The following is a 15,826-nucleotide window of genomic DNA, read 5'->3' on the forward strand; positions in this document are numbered from 1 at the left end:
GTATTTTTAGTAGTGATGGGGTTTTGCCATGTTGGCCAGGTTGGTCTCAAACTCCTGACCTCAGATGATCCATCCACCTTGGCTTCCCAAAGTGCTGGGATTACAGGTGTGAGCCACCGCGCCCGGCGGGATTCTTATTGTACTCACTGGGTTCTAATCTGTCATTATCATTATTGATTTTTGTGCTCACGTTGTCCACATGTGGCCGGCAGTTGCCCTTCCTCTGGTGCTCTGCCCTGTGGCGCGTCCCCACCATCCTGGACGCACCGGCCACTTTCTGGCACAAGATGCTCTGGGCTCTTCCTATCCTTCCCCTGCCTCTGCCCTGGAAATTGCCTGGAAAGCGGTATTCAGACAGCAAGGTCTGGGTGCTTCTGGGTTTTTGTTTTTTTTTAATCACCCTCTGATGTACAGATAAAAAACATATTTGTGAATTTTAAAAATGCTGATTCGTAAATAACAATGCAGGGTTTCAGTGACATCACATGTAGGTCGTGCGTTTTGGGGCATTGGATCAGGTCCGGTTCTGGACTCTACAGAAAACGGTCAGGTGGAAATCCCGCCTGTGCCAGGAGGCTGAGAGGCCCAGGAACCTGCCGTGTCAGAAGCCACCTTTGTCCCCCTTCTTTATTTTGAGAGAGGTACAGAGTAGGGACAAAGAATTAGGCTGGTGAGGAGTGTTAGACGCAGCAGGCAGAGGGGTGCCAAGTCCCACAGTCCTGCTCAGACAGCCCAGGCTGGCTCTGGATGGGCAGAGGATCATGACTTTTCTTACAGCGAGGCTGGGAGGGTAGGAAAGTTCCCACCCCGTCAGCTTGAGCTGCGGACCGTCATGACCTCACAGTAATGAGCCCCGCCCTTCACCTTGAGCCACTCGGGGACCAGGCTTCGCTGTTTTCTGCCTGTGTTCACCACTCAAAGTGGGTTAAGTACCAATCCGCAGGCCTCACTCCGTGGCGATGGAGGCAGGAGGCTGGCCCTGGAAGCTGGAGATTTGAAAAGTGCTCCAGCAGCCCGGCTGTCTCTTCCGAAAGCAGAGGAGCCTCTGTAGCTCTCGGCAAAGTATCTAAGGCCATTTGCGCTGCTTTTACGAAATACCGTGGGTAACTTATAAATCACAAAAGTGTGTCTCTCACCATTCTGGAGGCTGGAAGTCTGAGATCGTGGCATCGGCAGGCTCAGCATCTGGCGAAGGCCTAGTTCCTGGGTGGGATGGCCATCGTCTTGCTCTGCCTTCTCGCGGAGGGAGGGGCAAGGGAGCTTTCTGGGACCTCTTCTGTAGTGACACTACTCCCATTCACGAGGGCCTCACCCTCCTGACTTTATCACCTCCCAAAGGCCTTACCTCTCAATGCTATTACATCGGAGATTATTCAACTTAGGAATTTTTGGGGGACGCACACATTAAGTCCATAGCACCAGGATGGTGAAGAGTGAGGGGATTTTAAACATTCATCCAGGACAGGCTGATTGTACTTGCCTCGTGCCAGACACTGTGCTCAGCCTGTGGTTCCAAAAGCCTCAGCTCCAGGAGCCTCAGGGCTTGCAGTGCACCCTGGCGAGAGTGGGTCTCCCGAGTGTACCAGTCAGGAACTTTCCCAGACCCTGGAAAGACATTTGTTTTTCTTTTTTGAGACAGGTCTTGCTCTGTTGCCCAGGCTGGAGTGCAGTGGCATGAACACAGCTCACTGCAGCCTTGGCTCAGGTGATCCTCTTGCCTCAGCCTCCCGAGTAGCTGGAATCATGTGTGCCACCACATCTGGCTATTTATTTATTTATTTATTTATTTTGGAGACGGAGTCTCGCTCTGTCGCCCAGGCTGGAGTGCAGTGACGCGATCTCAGCTCACTGCAAGCTCCGCCTCCCAGGTTTACACCATTCTCCTGCCTCAGCATCCCGAGTAGCTGGGACTGCAGACACCCGCCACCTCACCCGGCTAGTTTTTTGTATTTTTCAGTAGAGACGGGGTTTCACCGTCTTAGCCAGGATGGTCTCGATCTCTTGACCTCGTGATCTGCCCGTCTCGGCCTCCCAAAGTGCTGGGATTACAGGCTTGAGCCACTGCGCCCGGCCATAATTTTTTGATTTTTTGTAGAGACGGGGTCTTACTTCATTGCTCAGGTTGGGACATTTCTTATAAAGATGTTTGAATTGTATTGTTTTTCCTTCTAGACCAATCTGAAGAAATGCATGGATCACATTCAGCATCGCTCGGTGGAGAAGATCGCCAAGATGCTGGACCGAGGCCTGGATCCCAATTTCCACGACCTGGAGACCGGAGGTGGGCACTCGCTAGAGGGGACCTTACCAGGCTTTACGGAAGCATAGAAAAGGCCAGCCCGCTGCTCACGCTACCCGTGAATGACGCGGCCGTTACGTTTTACTTGGTTTTGCCTAGTGTTTACAGGTGCATTCTCACTCTCCTCTGGCTTCCCAGTCAGCAGGGGCTGAGTCTGTCTTGTCCATGGGGCATCCCCAGCGTCTTGCACGGGGCCTGGAGCACGGCAGGTGCTCGGTGCAGAATTGTTGAGGAAGTGAATGAATGAGCAGATGACATGCATGTGTTGTGCCCCTGTGTGCCAGCCTTGGATCTTTGGAGACACATATGTTTGTAAAGGCGGGGGATGTGTGTTTCTGCCTCCCGCTGGGCACGGGCAGCCCAGCAGACAGGCATCTGCACACACGCATCTTCTTATTCCCCTGCTGGAAACCACATTCCTCACGACTGTGGGCCTCTAAGCATCGGTCGGGAAAGACGGCCCAGGCCCTTGGTGGTTCCACGAGTGTGCGAGCCTTTGCAGCGTGACCATCCTGTGCACCAAAGGGTTCAGTGCCAGCCCCCGCCTCCACTCAGCGTCAATAGCAACACCTAGTTGTGACAACCAACAGTGTCTCCAGACATCATCCACTGTCCCTGGGTGTGAGCACTGTCACCCCAGGTGACAGTCCCTTGCCAGCAGGGCACCAGCTGGAGTTGGCAGGCAGAGGTTAGGTCCTTATGGAGAACCAAGAGTGGCGGAGGTGAGGGTCTCCATAGCAACTCAGAGTATGCCCCCTCAGGTGGGCTATCCTGGGCGGGGAACACTCCTCCTGGGCTCAGGGCAGTGGGCACCTCCCTCCCCTCTTGTCTTGAGTGTGCCAGCCCTGCTTCTGGCCCCTGCATGGTGTGCCGTCGTCATGTACTGGTGTCATACCTCCAAAATATAAAATACACAACAAATGTGTTTGTCAACCGAAGGATGCCACTTTCTCATCATTTGTGGGAACTCCTCAGACCTCTGAACGCCGGAGGAGACCCTGCTGGGCGTGGATCCAGCCTGCACAGCTCTGCCTGAGCACTGCTGGAGAACTGTCCTTGCCTCTTTGCCATTGTCTGTGTCTCTTAGGCTTCACTGTGAGCGGCAGGAGAAGCCGGCACAGGAGCTTTGATGCCTGTGACATCGGGAGGCAGGACTGCATGAGCGTGGCTCGGGGGGCAGAGTGCACCCAGCGGGTAGGGAAAGGGTAGGAAGGCGAGTGCCTGTCTACAGCTGAGCAGGCCGCAGGCCCTGCGCCGATCCTCCGTGAGTCAGGGAAGCCTGGGGGTCTGCGTGCGGGGCAGTGACGTGGACAAGGCCAAGCTTTCGCTGGAGGTCTGGGCAGTCCCAGCTGATGGCATGAAGCAGGAGGCTGAGTTGGGCTTGTGTTGCTGGGGACATCTGGAGAGGAGGAGAGGGGAAAGGCAGTGATGGGGACAAGGGCATGTGGTGGGCAGGAGCAGTAGAGTCTAGGCCTGCAGGGCATCTGGAGGGTGGTGAGCAGCTGTAGGGCTTCATCTTGTGTGAGTGGTGGCCCTCAGCCGTGGGGCCGGCAGTGGGAGAAGGAAAGGAGCTGAGGTGGGAAGCAGAGAGGCCTGACCCGGGCATGGTGGTGTGACGGAGAGCGTGCAGGTCTGCAGGCAGCTCGGGAGAGCCCTGGCCAGTCGGCCTTCCCTGATGTGGACGCATTCTGTGCTGCGCTGACGTGGCAGTATCTCTCTGGTGATGGCCTCTGTGCCAGCTCCTGGCTCTGTGAGGACTTGAACCCTTTCCATATGAGGCTGTGAAAGTAAATGGACCCAGGGGCTCCTGAGCTTGACCTTGAGCTTCGGAGCACCTCCATGGGCAGCCTTCATCCTGAGCTGCTGACCCGGATTCTCCCTGGAGACAGCCTTTGGCCGTGGCTCCCACCACGCTGGCAGAGCCACTTACGTCTTCATCCTGGCCTCGTCCAGGGCTGTTTCTGATGCTGCTGTGGGGTAACCAGGCATCGTGGCCCTCTGTCTCGCCTTGGCCTGGCCAGCAGTAGAAGGAGGCTGGGAGTCCCTTCTGAGCTGCTGTGCTCCTCTCTTCCTGATGTGCCCCCTGTAATTGGCACCCGTCCCAAGCCAGGCCTCCCTTGGCCTCCTTCACCAGACTGTTGTTGGTGTCTCGACTTTAAGAGTTCTGAAATGACTGTTATTCCAGAATAGACCCTCAATTTGCTGCTAAAAACGCATCAGTGCAGACTCTGAACAGGTAAACAGCGATTTCTCTGGGCCCTGCCTGGAGTTAAAGCTGCTGCCACTCGAATCCTGGATTAGGCCGGTGCCAAACATCAAGTTCATAGTTGTTAGAGCCATTGTGGAGGTGCGTAATTAAAGAGGGAGAAAGACCTGACCACGTTCCCCAGAACTCAGGAGAGACGGTTCGGGAGTCTGTTCCGTGGAGACAGTAGCACAGAGTTACCTTTCAAACGTTCTGAAATATTCTCATGATGACAAGCCTCCGGGCTGGTTTACTGATGACAAAGACCAAACCCAGAGAAGATACAGGAACCCCTGCTGTCATCAGGCCCCCAACAAGTGGCTCCTGGGAAAGAGCACTCAGTTAAGGACAGGCGTTCTAGGGTCTCCAGCAAAGGCAGAGACCCGCGGGGCTGGGGCCTGGGATGGGGCCCCGGTGGGTCTGGTGCTCAAAGACAGAATGCGTGCGTGCTTCCTTACAGGACACTTCCCTGCATCACCAGGGAGACGAGCACACATAGAGGTTGGGGGTTTATTTTGTTTTGGTTTTGGCCTCGACAGAAATCATTACCCCTCCCCTCCTCTTTCCTTTTTTTTTTTTTTTTTTTTGAGACAGGGTCTCCCTCTGTTACCCAGGCTGGAGTGTAGTGGCGCAATCTCAGCTCCCTGCAGCCTTGACCTCCCAGGTTCTGGTGATTCTCCGACCTCAGCCTCCCAAGTAGCTGGGACTGCAGGCATGTGCCACCACGCCAAGCTATTCTTTGTAGAGACGGGGTTTTGCCATGTTGCCCAGGCTGGTCTCAAACTCCTAAGCTCAAGTGATCACCGGCCTCGGCCTCCCAAAGTGCTGGGATTACAGGTGTGAGCCACCGCGCCTGGCCTCTCCCCTCCTCTTCCCTCCCCTTCCTTCTTCTTGGGACAGGGTCTCCCTCTGTCACGATCACAGCTCATTGCAGCCTTGACCTCCTGAACTCAGTTGATCCTCCCGCCTCAGCCTCTTGAATAGCTGGGACTACAGGTACGTGCCACCATACTCGAAATTCTGCCGCTGGAATTCTGGATTAGGCCGGTGTCAATGCAGAAAGTCCATAGTTGTTGTGAACCACTGCAAAGCAGCAGAATTAAAGGAGAAAGACCTGACCGTGTTTCCCAGAACTGAGTAGAAACGGCTCGGGAGCCTGATCCGTGGAGACAGTAGCACGGAGTTACCTTATGAATGTTCTGAAATATTCTCATGATGACAAGCCTCTGGGCTAATTTTTATATTTTTTTGTAGAGATGAGGGTCTCCCTATGTGACCCGAGCTGGTCTTAAATCTCCTGGGCTCAAGCAGTCGTCCTGCCTCGGCCTCCTGATGTGTTTGGATTACAGGTGTGAGCCGCTGAGCCCAGCCTCTTATTTTCAATTTTAAAATTTAAAGCAGAATTATGGGATCAGTTCTCCCCTGGTTGTTGCCGAACGGCAATTTTATGAATCAGTTTTTCTTCTCGTAGTGGCTGATATTTCTCTATAAAGCAGAACTTCCTCTTCTCCTGCCTCCCTTTTGTGAAATGAGCAGAGCTGATTTTTTAGAGCAGTTTTAGGCTGACAGAAAATTGAATGTGAGTTCCCATATTGTCCCCTCCCCCAGTTTCCCGTGTTAGTAATATCTTGCTTTAGTGTGGCACATGTGTTACAATCAGTGAACCAATAGTGATCCTAAAATCCAAGCTTACACGAGGGTTCATGCCTGGAGTTGTACCCAAGAGTGATCCTAAAGTCCAGAGCTTACACGACGGTTCGTGCTTGGTGTTGTACCCACTAGTGATCCTAGAGTCGAGCTTACACAACGGTTCGTGCTTGGTGTTGTACCCACTAGTGGTCCTAAAGTCAGAGCTTACACAACGGTTCGTGCTTGGTGTTGTAACCACTACTGATTCTAAAGTCCAGAGCTTACACGACGGTTCGTGCTTGGTGTTGTACCCACTAGTGATCCTAGAGTCCAGAGCTTACACGACGGTTCGTGCTTGGTGTTGCACCCAATAGTGATCCTAAAGTCAGAGCTTACACGACGGTTTGTGCTTGGTGTTGCACCCAATAGTGATCCTAAAGTCAGAGCTTACACGACGGTTCGTGCTTGGTGTTGTAACCACTAGTGATTCTAAAGTCCAGAGCTTACACGACGGTTCGTGCTTGGTGTTGCACCCAATAGTGCTCCTAAAGTCAGAGCTTACACGACGGTTCGTGCTTGGTGTTGTACCCACTAGTGATCCTAAAGTCGAGCTTACACGAGGATTTATGCCTGGAGTTGTACCCACGAGTGATCCCAAAGTCCAGAGCTTATGTGAGGGTTCAAGCTTGGTGTTGCACATTCTGTCAGTTTTGCCAGATGTCCTGTATCCACCGTCACAGTATCATAAAGATCAGCTTCACGGCCTGAGAGCTCCTCTGTGCCCCTGTTCATCCCTGAGTCCCTGGCAGCTGCTGACCCTTTTTGTTTTGTTTTGTTTTGGTTTTTTTTTGAGACTGAGTCTCTCTCTGTCGCCCAGGATGCAGTGCGGTGGCATGATCTTGCCTCACTGCAACCTCCGCCTCCCGAGTTCAAGCGATTCTCCTGCCTCAGCCTCCCAGTAACTGGGATTACAGACATGTGCTACCATGCTCAACTAATTTTTTTATTTGTAGTATAGATAGGGTTTCACTACGTTGGCCAGGCTGGACTCACATTCCTGACCTCAGGTGATCTGAGCACCTCGGCCTCCCAAAGTGCTGGGATTACAAGCATGAGCCACCACACCCAGCCTCGCTGACCCTTTCACGTTCTCCTTTTCCAGAATGTTCTAGAGCTGGAATCTTATAATCACACAGTGTGCTTCAGATCGGCTTCTTTCACTTGGTAGCACGTGCGGAAGGTGCCTCCAGGCCTTTTCACAGTTTGGAAGCATGTTTCCTGTTTGCGCTGGACAATGTTCCATTTTCCGACGTACCCTGGTTTGCTTATCCACTCGCCTTCTAAAGGACGTCTGGGCTGCTTCCAGCTTTTGGCAATTGTGGGTCAAGCTGCCATAAACGCCTGTGTGCAGGTTTTTGTACAGGTAAAACTAACAGCGATCATATACACTGACATATTTTTGTAAGGCCAAAAACATTATATATGGCAAATAAAAAGGGAAAAGGGGTAACTAAGGCAGAAAGTTCCGAAACTGAAGGCCAAGTGCAGACCCACGGGTCGGCTGCAGACAGCACAGGTGGCCCTGGCCTCACACCACCCCACTTCCCAACTTCTGCACCTGCCACCAGTGTCTCAAGAATTCTCACTTGTTTTCTCAAATCAGGAGAGAAACCAGCAGTGCTGACGGAGGGGCAGCGAAGTGGGGACCCAGGGTGATGAGGGAAAAGAGAAAAGTAAGCCCGGGTGGGTGCTCTCAGAAACAAAGGTAGCTGTGAGTAATTCCAGAACAATGGCTTATAGCAACCCTCAGGCACACACAGAGCGAGTATCAGGGGAGACAAGCTAAACAGAAGCTCCGGTGAGAAGCCAGAGCCCCGTGTTGCCAGGGAGGACACCACCTTCACTTTGTTTCTGTCAAGGCGGAGTAGGAGAAGGCAGAGTGGGAAGGACAGATATGCATCCTCCTGACTGAAACGCTGACACTACCCGGCCACACGGATAACACCACTGTTAGAGACACTGGGCTTCAGAGGTGCAGGACCAGGGAGCCCTATGTTGGAACTGCAGAGGTGACCCTTCCAATACCCAGCTCAATGCCAGGCCATGGAGAACCCCAGAGAGGAGACTTTAACCCCCGCTTCTCTGCAGCCGGCTGTGTGAAGACCAGGTTAAAGAACCTCTCTCAGCTTCCATCCTCTTGTCTCCTAAACTGAATGATATCAGGGCAGGAAAATGTGAGCATTAGATGAGCAGTGTGGTGCTATCAGGCTATTTTCACATTGCTGTAAAGAAATACCTGAGGCTGGGTAGTTTATAAAGAAAAGAGGTTTAATTGGCTCTAGGTTCTTCAGGCTGTACAGGAAACTGGCGGTATCTGCTTCTGGGGAGGCCTCTGGGAGCTTTTACTCATGGCGGAAGGCAGAGGAAGAGCAGGTGCATCGCATGGCAAAAGCAGGAGAGAGAGAGGGAGGTGGGGAGGGGGAGAGAGAGAAGGGGAGAGGGGGAGAGAGAGTGAGAAGGGGAGAGGGGGAGAGAGAGAGAGAGGTGCCACACTTTTAAACAATCAGATCTTGCAAGAATTCACTCACTTTTGCCAGGACAGCACCAAGGAAGGGGATGGTGCTAAACCATTCATGACAAATCCATCCCCATGATCCAGTCACTTCCCACCAGGCCCCACCTCCAACCCTGGAGATTACATTTCCACATGAGATTTGGGCAGGACACCAAACCATATCAGTGGTTAAGCCTGTGGGTCATGTGCCACCCTTAATAGAGTTTCCAGAATGTTCCTATCATCAGCATCAACTACGGCAGCTCAATCAGTGTTGTTTTCTCCTGGTTTTGGACGCAGAGGGAGAAACACAGGGTTGACTCTGGCAGGCTGCCTCCAGGAAACAGGCAGGGTGACCAATGTGTCTGGTTTTCCTGGGACTGCCCTGGTTTTAGTGCCGAATACCCCATATCCTGGGAAGCCTATTGGTCCCAGGGAGACTGGCACTGTCACCCACCCTACCAGTAATAAGGGCACTTGAGAGTGATAGCTGCAGTCTGTTGGTGACCTGCTGTGCTCCAGCAGCAAACAGGGCCTTGCCAGGCCTCAGCTCTGTAATCAAGGGGGGGTCCCCTGCAGGCACCGCTGTCTTGGGAGGAATCTGAAGCTCTGAGAGCCCAGCTGAGCGGCTGCCAGGGCTGATGTCTGCGTCCCCCATACTGTTGAACCCTAACCCCCTAGGTGATGGTATTAAGAGGTTGGGGCCCTTGTGAATGGGATTAGTGCCCTTACAAAAGAGGCCGAGAGAGCTCCCTCACCCCTTCCACCCTGTGAGGCCGCAGCAAGAAGGTGGCCTGTGTGAGCCAGGTAGACACACGCCAAATCTGCCAGCACCTTGATCTTGGACTTCCAGCCTCCAAAACCGTGAGCAATACGTGTCTGTCACTTCTAAGCCACCTAGCCTCTGGGATCTTGTTACCACAGCCCAGTCTAGGCCAGTTGCTGAGTCACCGCAGAGGGCAGAGGCAGAGCCTGGGCTCTGCTTGCCCTTGGAGGTCCCTGCTCTCAACTCTTGGGGGAAAAGGCAATGGGACAAACAGGGGTCTCTTAGCATTAGCTGGCCTGGCTGGACATGGATGACTCAGGCAGGCCCAGGTAGGGGACAAGCTGTTCACATTCCCACTTCCCTCCTGGTTGTCGGCCACAGCCTGGGCATGTTCCCATCCCATATTTTAGCCTCTCCACAGTGAGTTTGGTGACTTCTCAAAGCCATCTGGGGAGCAACAGAGTCTGTGCTTAGAGTTCAAAGCAGCCTTTTTGCTAAGCTCAGGAAATGCTGCCTTGCTCAGTCCCAGGCCCTGCAGACCTGGGCCCCATGTCCCTGTCTTGGGACTGGACATGGGGCGGGAGCAGAGAGAAGCAGCCCTCTAGACTGAGATAATTAAGTCCCAGTGGAATGACCTGTCAGTGAAAACATAACAGCCTGTGTGATTGCAGGCGACCATCTGGTACCTGTTCCAAATGTAAATTGTATTAAGTAACGATGATGAAAGTAGTGTAAAAAACAAACAAACAAACAAAGACTTCCCCCACCAGAGTCTCAGGGCTCATCTCCTGCTTTGGTTGGAACCTCTGAGATGAGACCAGTTGTGTTTCCAAGCCCCGAACAGAAAGTGAACCTGACAATTTGAACAAAACTTAGGTTGGCCCTTTTATCTTGCACCGTTGTCTCCAAATTTGAGAGAAGCCTCAGGAACCACAAAAGAGGTCTGGTTAATAAAGCTAGAAATGCCTTTCGACTCTTTAAGTATCTGGATGAGAAGTCAGAAAGAGAGGGTTCCTTTATGAAGCCCGATTCCGCAGAGCACCTGTGATGTGTCTGGACCTCACTGATGAAATCCAGTTACTGAATCTGTTTCCAGGGCCATGGTGCACTCATTGCCTATGAGGCTGAGCTCCTCCAGTTCGGCCACCCCCCATCCCCGGCTCCCCCTTCTTGCTGCTGTGGGGCTGTGTCACTGGGGAGCCCCTTCCCACCTCCCGCACCACCCAGTTAAGAGGCCTCAAGGACATTCTGGGTCCTGGTGCACTGACTACCTTCAGAGCATCGTCGTGAAGAGTGGAAGGGGCTTGTTTGATGCGTGCAATGACTGACAGTTCATGCTCCGCAGTCTCACCTTGGCCCCTGAATGAATCACCCAGTGCGATTCCCCAGAACTAACAGCACCCGGGAAGGTGAGGCAATTCAAGAGAATATGGTTCTGGAACCTCGTCAACCTCCGTCTGCAGAGGGTGAGAGGTGCAGAAATTACCCAGTGCCAATGAAGGAGCTGGAAGACTTCGCGTAAATAACTCCCTTTGCTACCGGTGAATATATTTGGGTGCCTTTGGTTTGTTCGGTACAGTTCCTTATAAAAAGAGACCTGTTTTTAAGGGTCCAATTATTTCAAATACACTGTCTCATTATTTCAGGGTTTTTCTTACACACACCCTGCCATGCTCTTAGATGGAGCAAGGTGCCGTGCCTTCAGTAAGGAAAATGTGGCAGAGGGAGTGGCGAGGGTGGGGGTGACACGGAGGCAGGGGCCAGGGTCCTCAGGAGCCCCTCTTGGGGTTGGGGACAGAGCCCAGTTTTAGGCTGGCAGAGAAACCAGGCAGAAGGCACAGAGTTTTCCTCTGTGCACTTTCACTTCCACCTCCCCTGTTACTGACAGCTTGCACTGGTTTAGGGCATTTGTTACAATAACTGAAGTCCATAGTTTACATGAGGGTCCGTTCTTGGTGCTGCTCATGTTGTGGGTTTGGACAGATTCATCCTGTCCTGTACCCACCATTACAGAATCACACAGCCTAGCTTCCTTGCCCTAAAACTGCTCTGTGCTCCACCTATCCATCCCTCCCTTGCCGTCTAACCCCTCACAACCACTGATCTTTTTTTTTTTTTTTTTTTTTTTTTTTTTTGAGACGGAGTCTTGCTGTGTCAACCAGGCTGGAGTGCAGTAGCGTGATTTCAGCTCACTGCAACCTCTGCCTCCTGGGTTCAAGCGATTCTCCTGCCTCAGCCTCCTGAGTAGCTGGGATTACAGGCGTGTACTACCACGCTCAGCTAATTTTTGTATTTTTAGTAGAGACGGGATTTCACCGTGTTAACCGGGATAGTCTCGATCTCCTGTCCTCAAGATCTGCCCGCCTCGGCCTCCCAGTGTACTGGGATTACAGGCACGAGCCACCGCGCCCGACCAACCACTGGCTGTGTGGTTTTGCCTTTTCTAGAATGTCATCAAGTTGGAATCACACAGCGTGCAGCCTTTTCAGATCAGTTTCATTCGTTTGGCAATATGCATTTAAGCTTCCTTCGTGTTGTGTCGTGGCTTGGCCGCTCGTCTCTCTTTAGTGTTGAACAGCATCTTGCTGTCTGTGTGTGTCATGGGTAATTTATCCACTCAGTTACTGAAGGACCTCTGGATTGTTTGCCGTTTTGGGTAATGGTGAATAAAGCTGCCGTCAACGCTAACACTGAGATTTCTGTGTGGGCGTAAGTTTTCAGCTCATTCAGGGAGACACCTAGGAGCTGAGTTGCTGGATCGTGGAGTATGTGCATGTTTACTTGTGCGTGAACTCGTCACACTGTCTTCCAAAGTGACTGCACCATTTGGCACTCCTGCCAGCAATGTTGAGAGTTCCTGTTGCTCCACATCCTCACCAGCATTTGATGTCAGTGTTCTAGATTTTCATCATTCTGACAATTGTGTCGAGGTATTTTTTATTTATTTATTTTTTTCGAGACAGGGACTTACTCTCTCTCCCAGGCTGGAGTGCAGTGGTGTGATCATGGTTCACTGCAAACTTGACCTCCTGAGCTCAAGTGATCCTCCTACTTCAGCCTCCTGAGTAACTGGGACTCCAGGCGTGTGCCACTATGCCTGGTACATTTTAAAATTTTTAGTAGAGGCGAGGCCTTATGTTGCCCAGGCAGGTCTTGAACTCCTGGGCTCAAATGATCCTCCTGCCTTGGCTCCCAAAGTGCTGCGATTGCAGACATGAGCCACTGAACACAGCCTATAATTGTTGCTTTAATTTGCAGTTTCCTAATGACATACAGTGTGCAGCGTCTTCTCATGTCTGAGTTTACCATCTGAATATCTTCTGTTGTGAGGTATCCATTTAAATATTTTATCCTTCTTTTAATTGGGTGGTTTGCTTTCTTGTTGGTGAGTTTTTTTTTTTTTTTTTTTTTTTTGAGACGGAGTCTTGCTCTGTCGCCGGGGCTGGAGTGCAGTGGCCGGATCTCAGCTCACTGCAAGCTCCGCCTCCCGGGTTTACGCCATTCTCCTGCCTCAGCCTCCCGAGTAGCTGGGACTACAGGCGCCTGCCACCTCGCCCGGCTAGTTTTTTCTATTTTTTAGTAGAGACGGGGTTTCACCGCGTTAGCCAGGGTGGTCTCGATCTCCTGACCTCGTGATCCGCCCGTCTCGGCCTCCCAAAGTGCTGGGATTACAGGCTTGAGCCACCGCGCCCGGCTGTTTGTTGGTGAGTTTTAAGGGTTCTCTGTATATTTTGGCTACAAGTATTTTATATGCTTTTCACAAACATTTTCTGCCAGTCTGAGCAGCAGCGTTTTTTACATTAAATCTATTAACCCGCACAATGGCCAGGAGGCAATTTTTTTTTTTTTTTTTCCGAGACGGCGTCTCGCTCTGTCACCCAGGCTGGAGTGCTGTGGCACTATCTCAGCTCACTGCAAGCTCCGCCTCCCGGGTTTACGCCATTCTCCTGCCTCAGCCTCCCGAGTAGCTGGGACTACAGGCGCCCGCCACCTCGCCCGGCTAGTTTTTTGTATTTTTTCAGTAGAGACAAGGTTTCACTGTCTTAGACAGGATGGTCTCGATCTCCTGACCTTGTGATCCGCCCGTCTCGGCCTCCCAAAGTGCTGGGATTACAGGCTTGAGCCACCGTGCCCAGCCAGGAGGCATTTTTAAACAAACTTTTCATTTTAGAACAGTTCTGGACTTACAGAATAAGTGCAAAGATAGTACAGAGAATTTCCGTATATCCTACACCCAGGTTCCCCCCTTATCAGCATCATACTCCAGTTTGGTATGCTTCTCACAATTAGAGAACCAATATTGATGCATTATTATTAACTGAAGTCCACATTTTTTTTCTTCTCTCATTAGCATTTATCTGCTGGTCCTTTTCCGTCCCCAGGCCCTACCCGGGTTCCCACACAACATTCCCTCGTTCGTCTCCCTGGGCTTCTCTGGGCGGTGACCGTTTCCCAGGCTCTCCCTGTTGGTGATGACCTGGACAGTTTCAGAGGAGGACTGGTCAGGTGTCTGTAGGGTGCCCCTTATTGGGATCCATCTGGTGTTTTCACAATTAGACAGGGCTGTGGGTGTGGGGAGGAGGAGCACAGAGGGAAATGCCTTTCTCATCGCCCGGTGCCGAGGGCCCGTCCTGTTGGTATGGCTCATCGTGGGCAATGCTGCCCCCATCTCCTGGCTGAGCTTGTGTGCATCAGGTTTCCCCACGGAGAGATGCTCCCATTTTTCCCTTTTCCACACTGTGCTCTCAGAAGGAAGCCACTGTACACAGCCCACGCATAAGGGGTCGGGGGAATGGGGGCTACACGCCACCACCTGAGGACGGAGAAGTGATGCGAATTGCTTGGAATTTGTCTGCATTGCAAGATCGGCCCCTTCCTCCCATTCGCTTTTGAATCCGTTGCTTACTTCTATCGATGTGGCTGCACTCACTTTCTGGTTGCCTTATAACCCAGCTTTATCTATTCTGTTCCTTTTGCCTTTAGTCTTACAGACTCCATTCATGTCTGGAGCTACCGAGGTCAGCGGTTCTTTCCCCATCCCTTTCAGTGAGGTTGTTTCCTACACCTGTGATACATCTGTGGTCTTCTTTCACGTGATGGTTTCCTTCTGAGCATCCCCAGCCTCCTGAACTATCATCTTCTAAAAAACCTGCTGGAGGCCCCCCAACCCTTTGGGGAAAGAGCTGGGTTTTGTTGACACCAGTCACTCCCCCTCATAGGAAGAATTGCTTGCCCAGTCGTTTGATTTTTGCAGCCCCGTTGATCTTGGACACTAGGATGCTCCCAGGAGCACACACACATGGATATTTACACAAGCATGCACACACACACAGGCATGCACACGCAAACATGCACACAGGCATGCAGACACATAGAGGTATGCACACACACAGGCATGCACGCACACACAGGCACGCGCACACACACAGGCATGCACGCACACACAGGCATGCGCACACACACAGGCATGCATGCACACACAGGCACGCACGCACCCACAGGCACGCACACACACAGGCATGCACGCACACACAGGCATGCACACACACACAAGCATGCGCATATACAGCCATGCACACACAGAGGCATGCACACACACATACAGGCATGCACACACACAAGCATGCGCACATACACCCAGGCATGCACACAGGCATGTACACACACAGGCACACAGACATGCACACACACACAGGCATGCGCGCACACACACAAGCATGCACACACAGAGGCATGCATATACACACACAGGCATGCACACACAGGCATGTGCACACACACACAGGTGTGCATACATAAAGGCAGGCACACACAGGCGCGCACACACAGGCACACACACAGGCATGCACACAGGCACACACAGGCATGCACACATACACGTAGTCATGCACACACACACACAGGCATGCACATGCATACACAGGCATGCACACACATACAGGCATGCACATGCACACACAGGCGTACATACACACAGGCATGCACACAGGTGTGCACACATACACGGGCGTACACATGCTCCAGCCTGCACTGCCCTGTGCCCGCTGGGTAGCTGCAGCTGTCTTAAACACTTACACTCCTCCTGCCTCCTGCCCCTCCTCCGCCCCCCATTGCTGTGCTACCTCCTAGTGTCAGGACAAAGAGCTGTGGCTAGTGCCCTCCTGCTGCGCTTCCAGGAGCCCCCACTTCTCACCTTTTCGAAGCACATCTGCTCATCCCTGGAGCCACGTGGCTGCTGGGCAGCCTCTAGTTGGAGGGACTGCATGTCTCTGAGGTTGTCTCAAAATATTACAGATGTTTTTACTCCCGTCCATTGTTCACGTTGAGGGAGAC

General features: G+C 52.3%; 1 protein-coding gene across 5 annotated transcripts in view; it reads left to right on the forward strand.

The window, feature by feature from the left end:
* The window catches only part of SHANK2 (SH3 and multiple ankyrin repeat domains 2), a 662,741-nt gene that overhangs the window by 115,680 nt on the left and 531,235 nt on the right, over positions 1-15,826 (forward strand). For all 5 annotated transcript variants that reach the window (XM_037998869.2, XM_073008675.1, XM_073008685.1 and 2 more), the window contains exon 6: positions 2,173-2,281. In XM_037998869.2, coding sequence (XP_037854797.1) covers positions 2,173-2,281 — 109 coding nt within the window. The remainder of the gene's footprint in view (positions 1-2,172; positions 2,282-15,826) is intronic.

Source organism: Chlorocebus sabaeus, chromosome 1 (genome assembly GCF_047675955.1).
Source record: "Chlorocebus sabaeus isolate Y175 chromosome 1, mChlSab1.0.hap1, whole genome shotgun sequence".
NCBI classification, from domain to species: domain Eukaryota; kingdom Metazoa; phylum Chordata; class Mammalia; order Primates; family Cercopithecidae; genus Chlorocebus; species Chlorocebus sabaeus.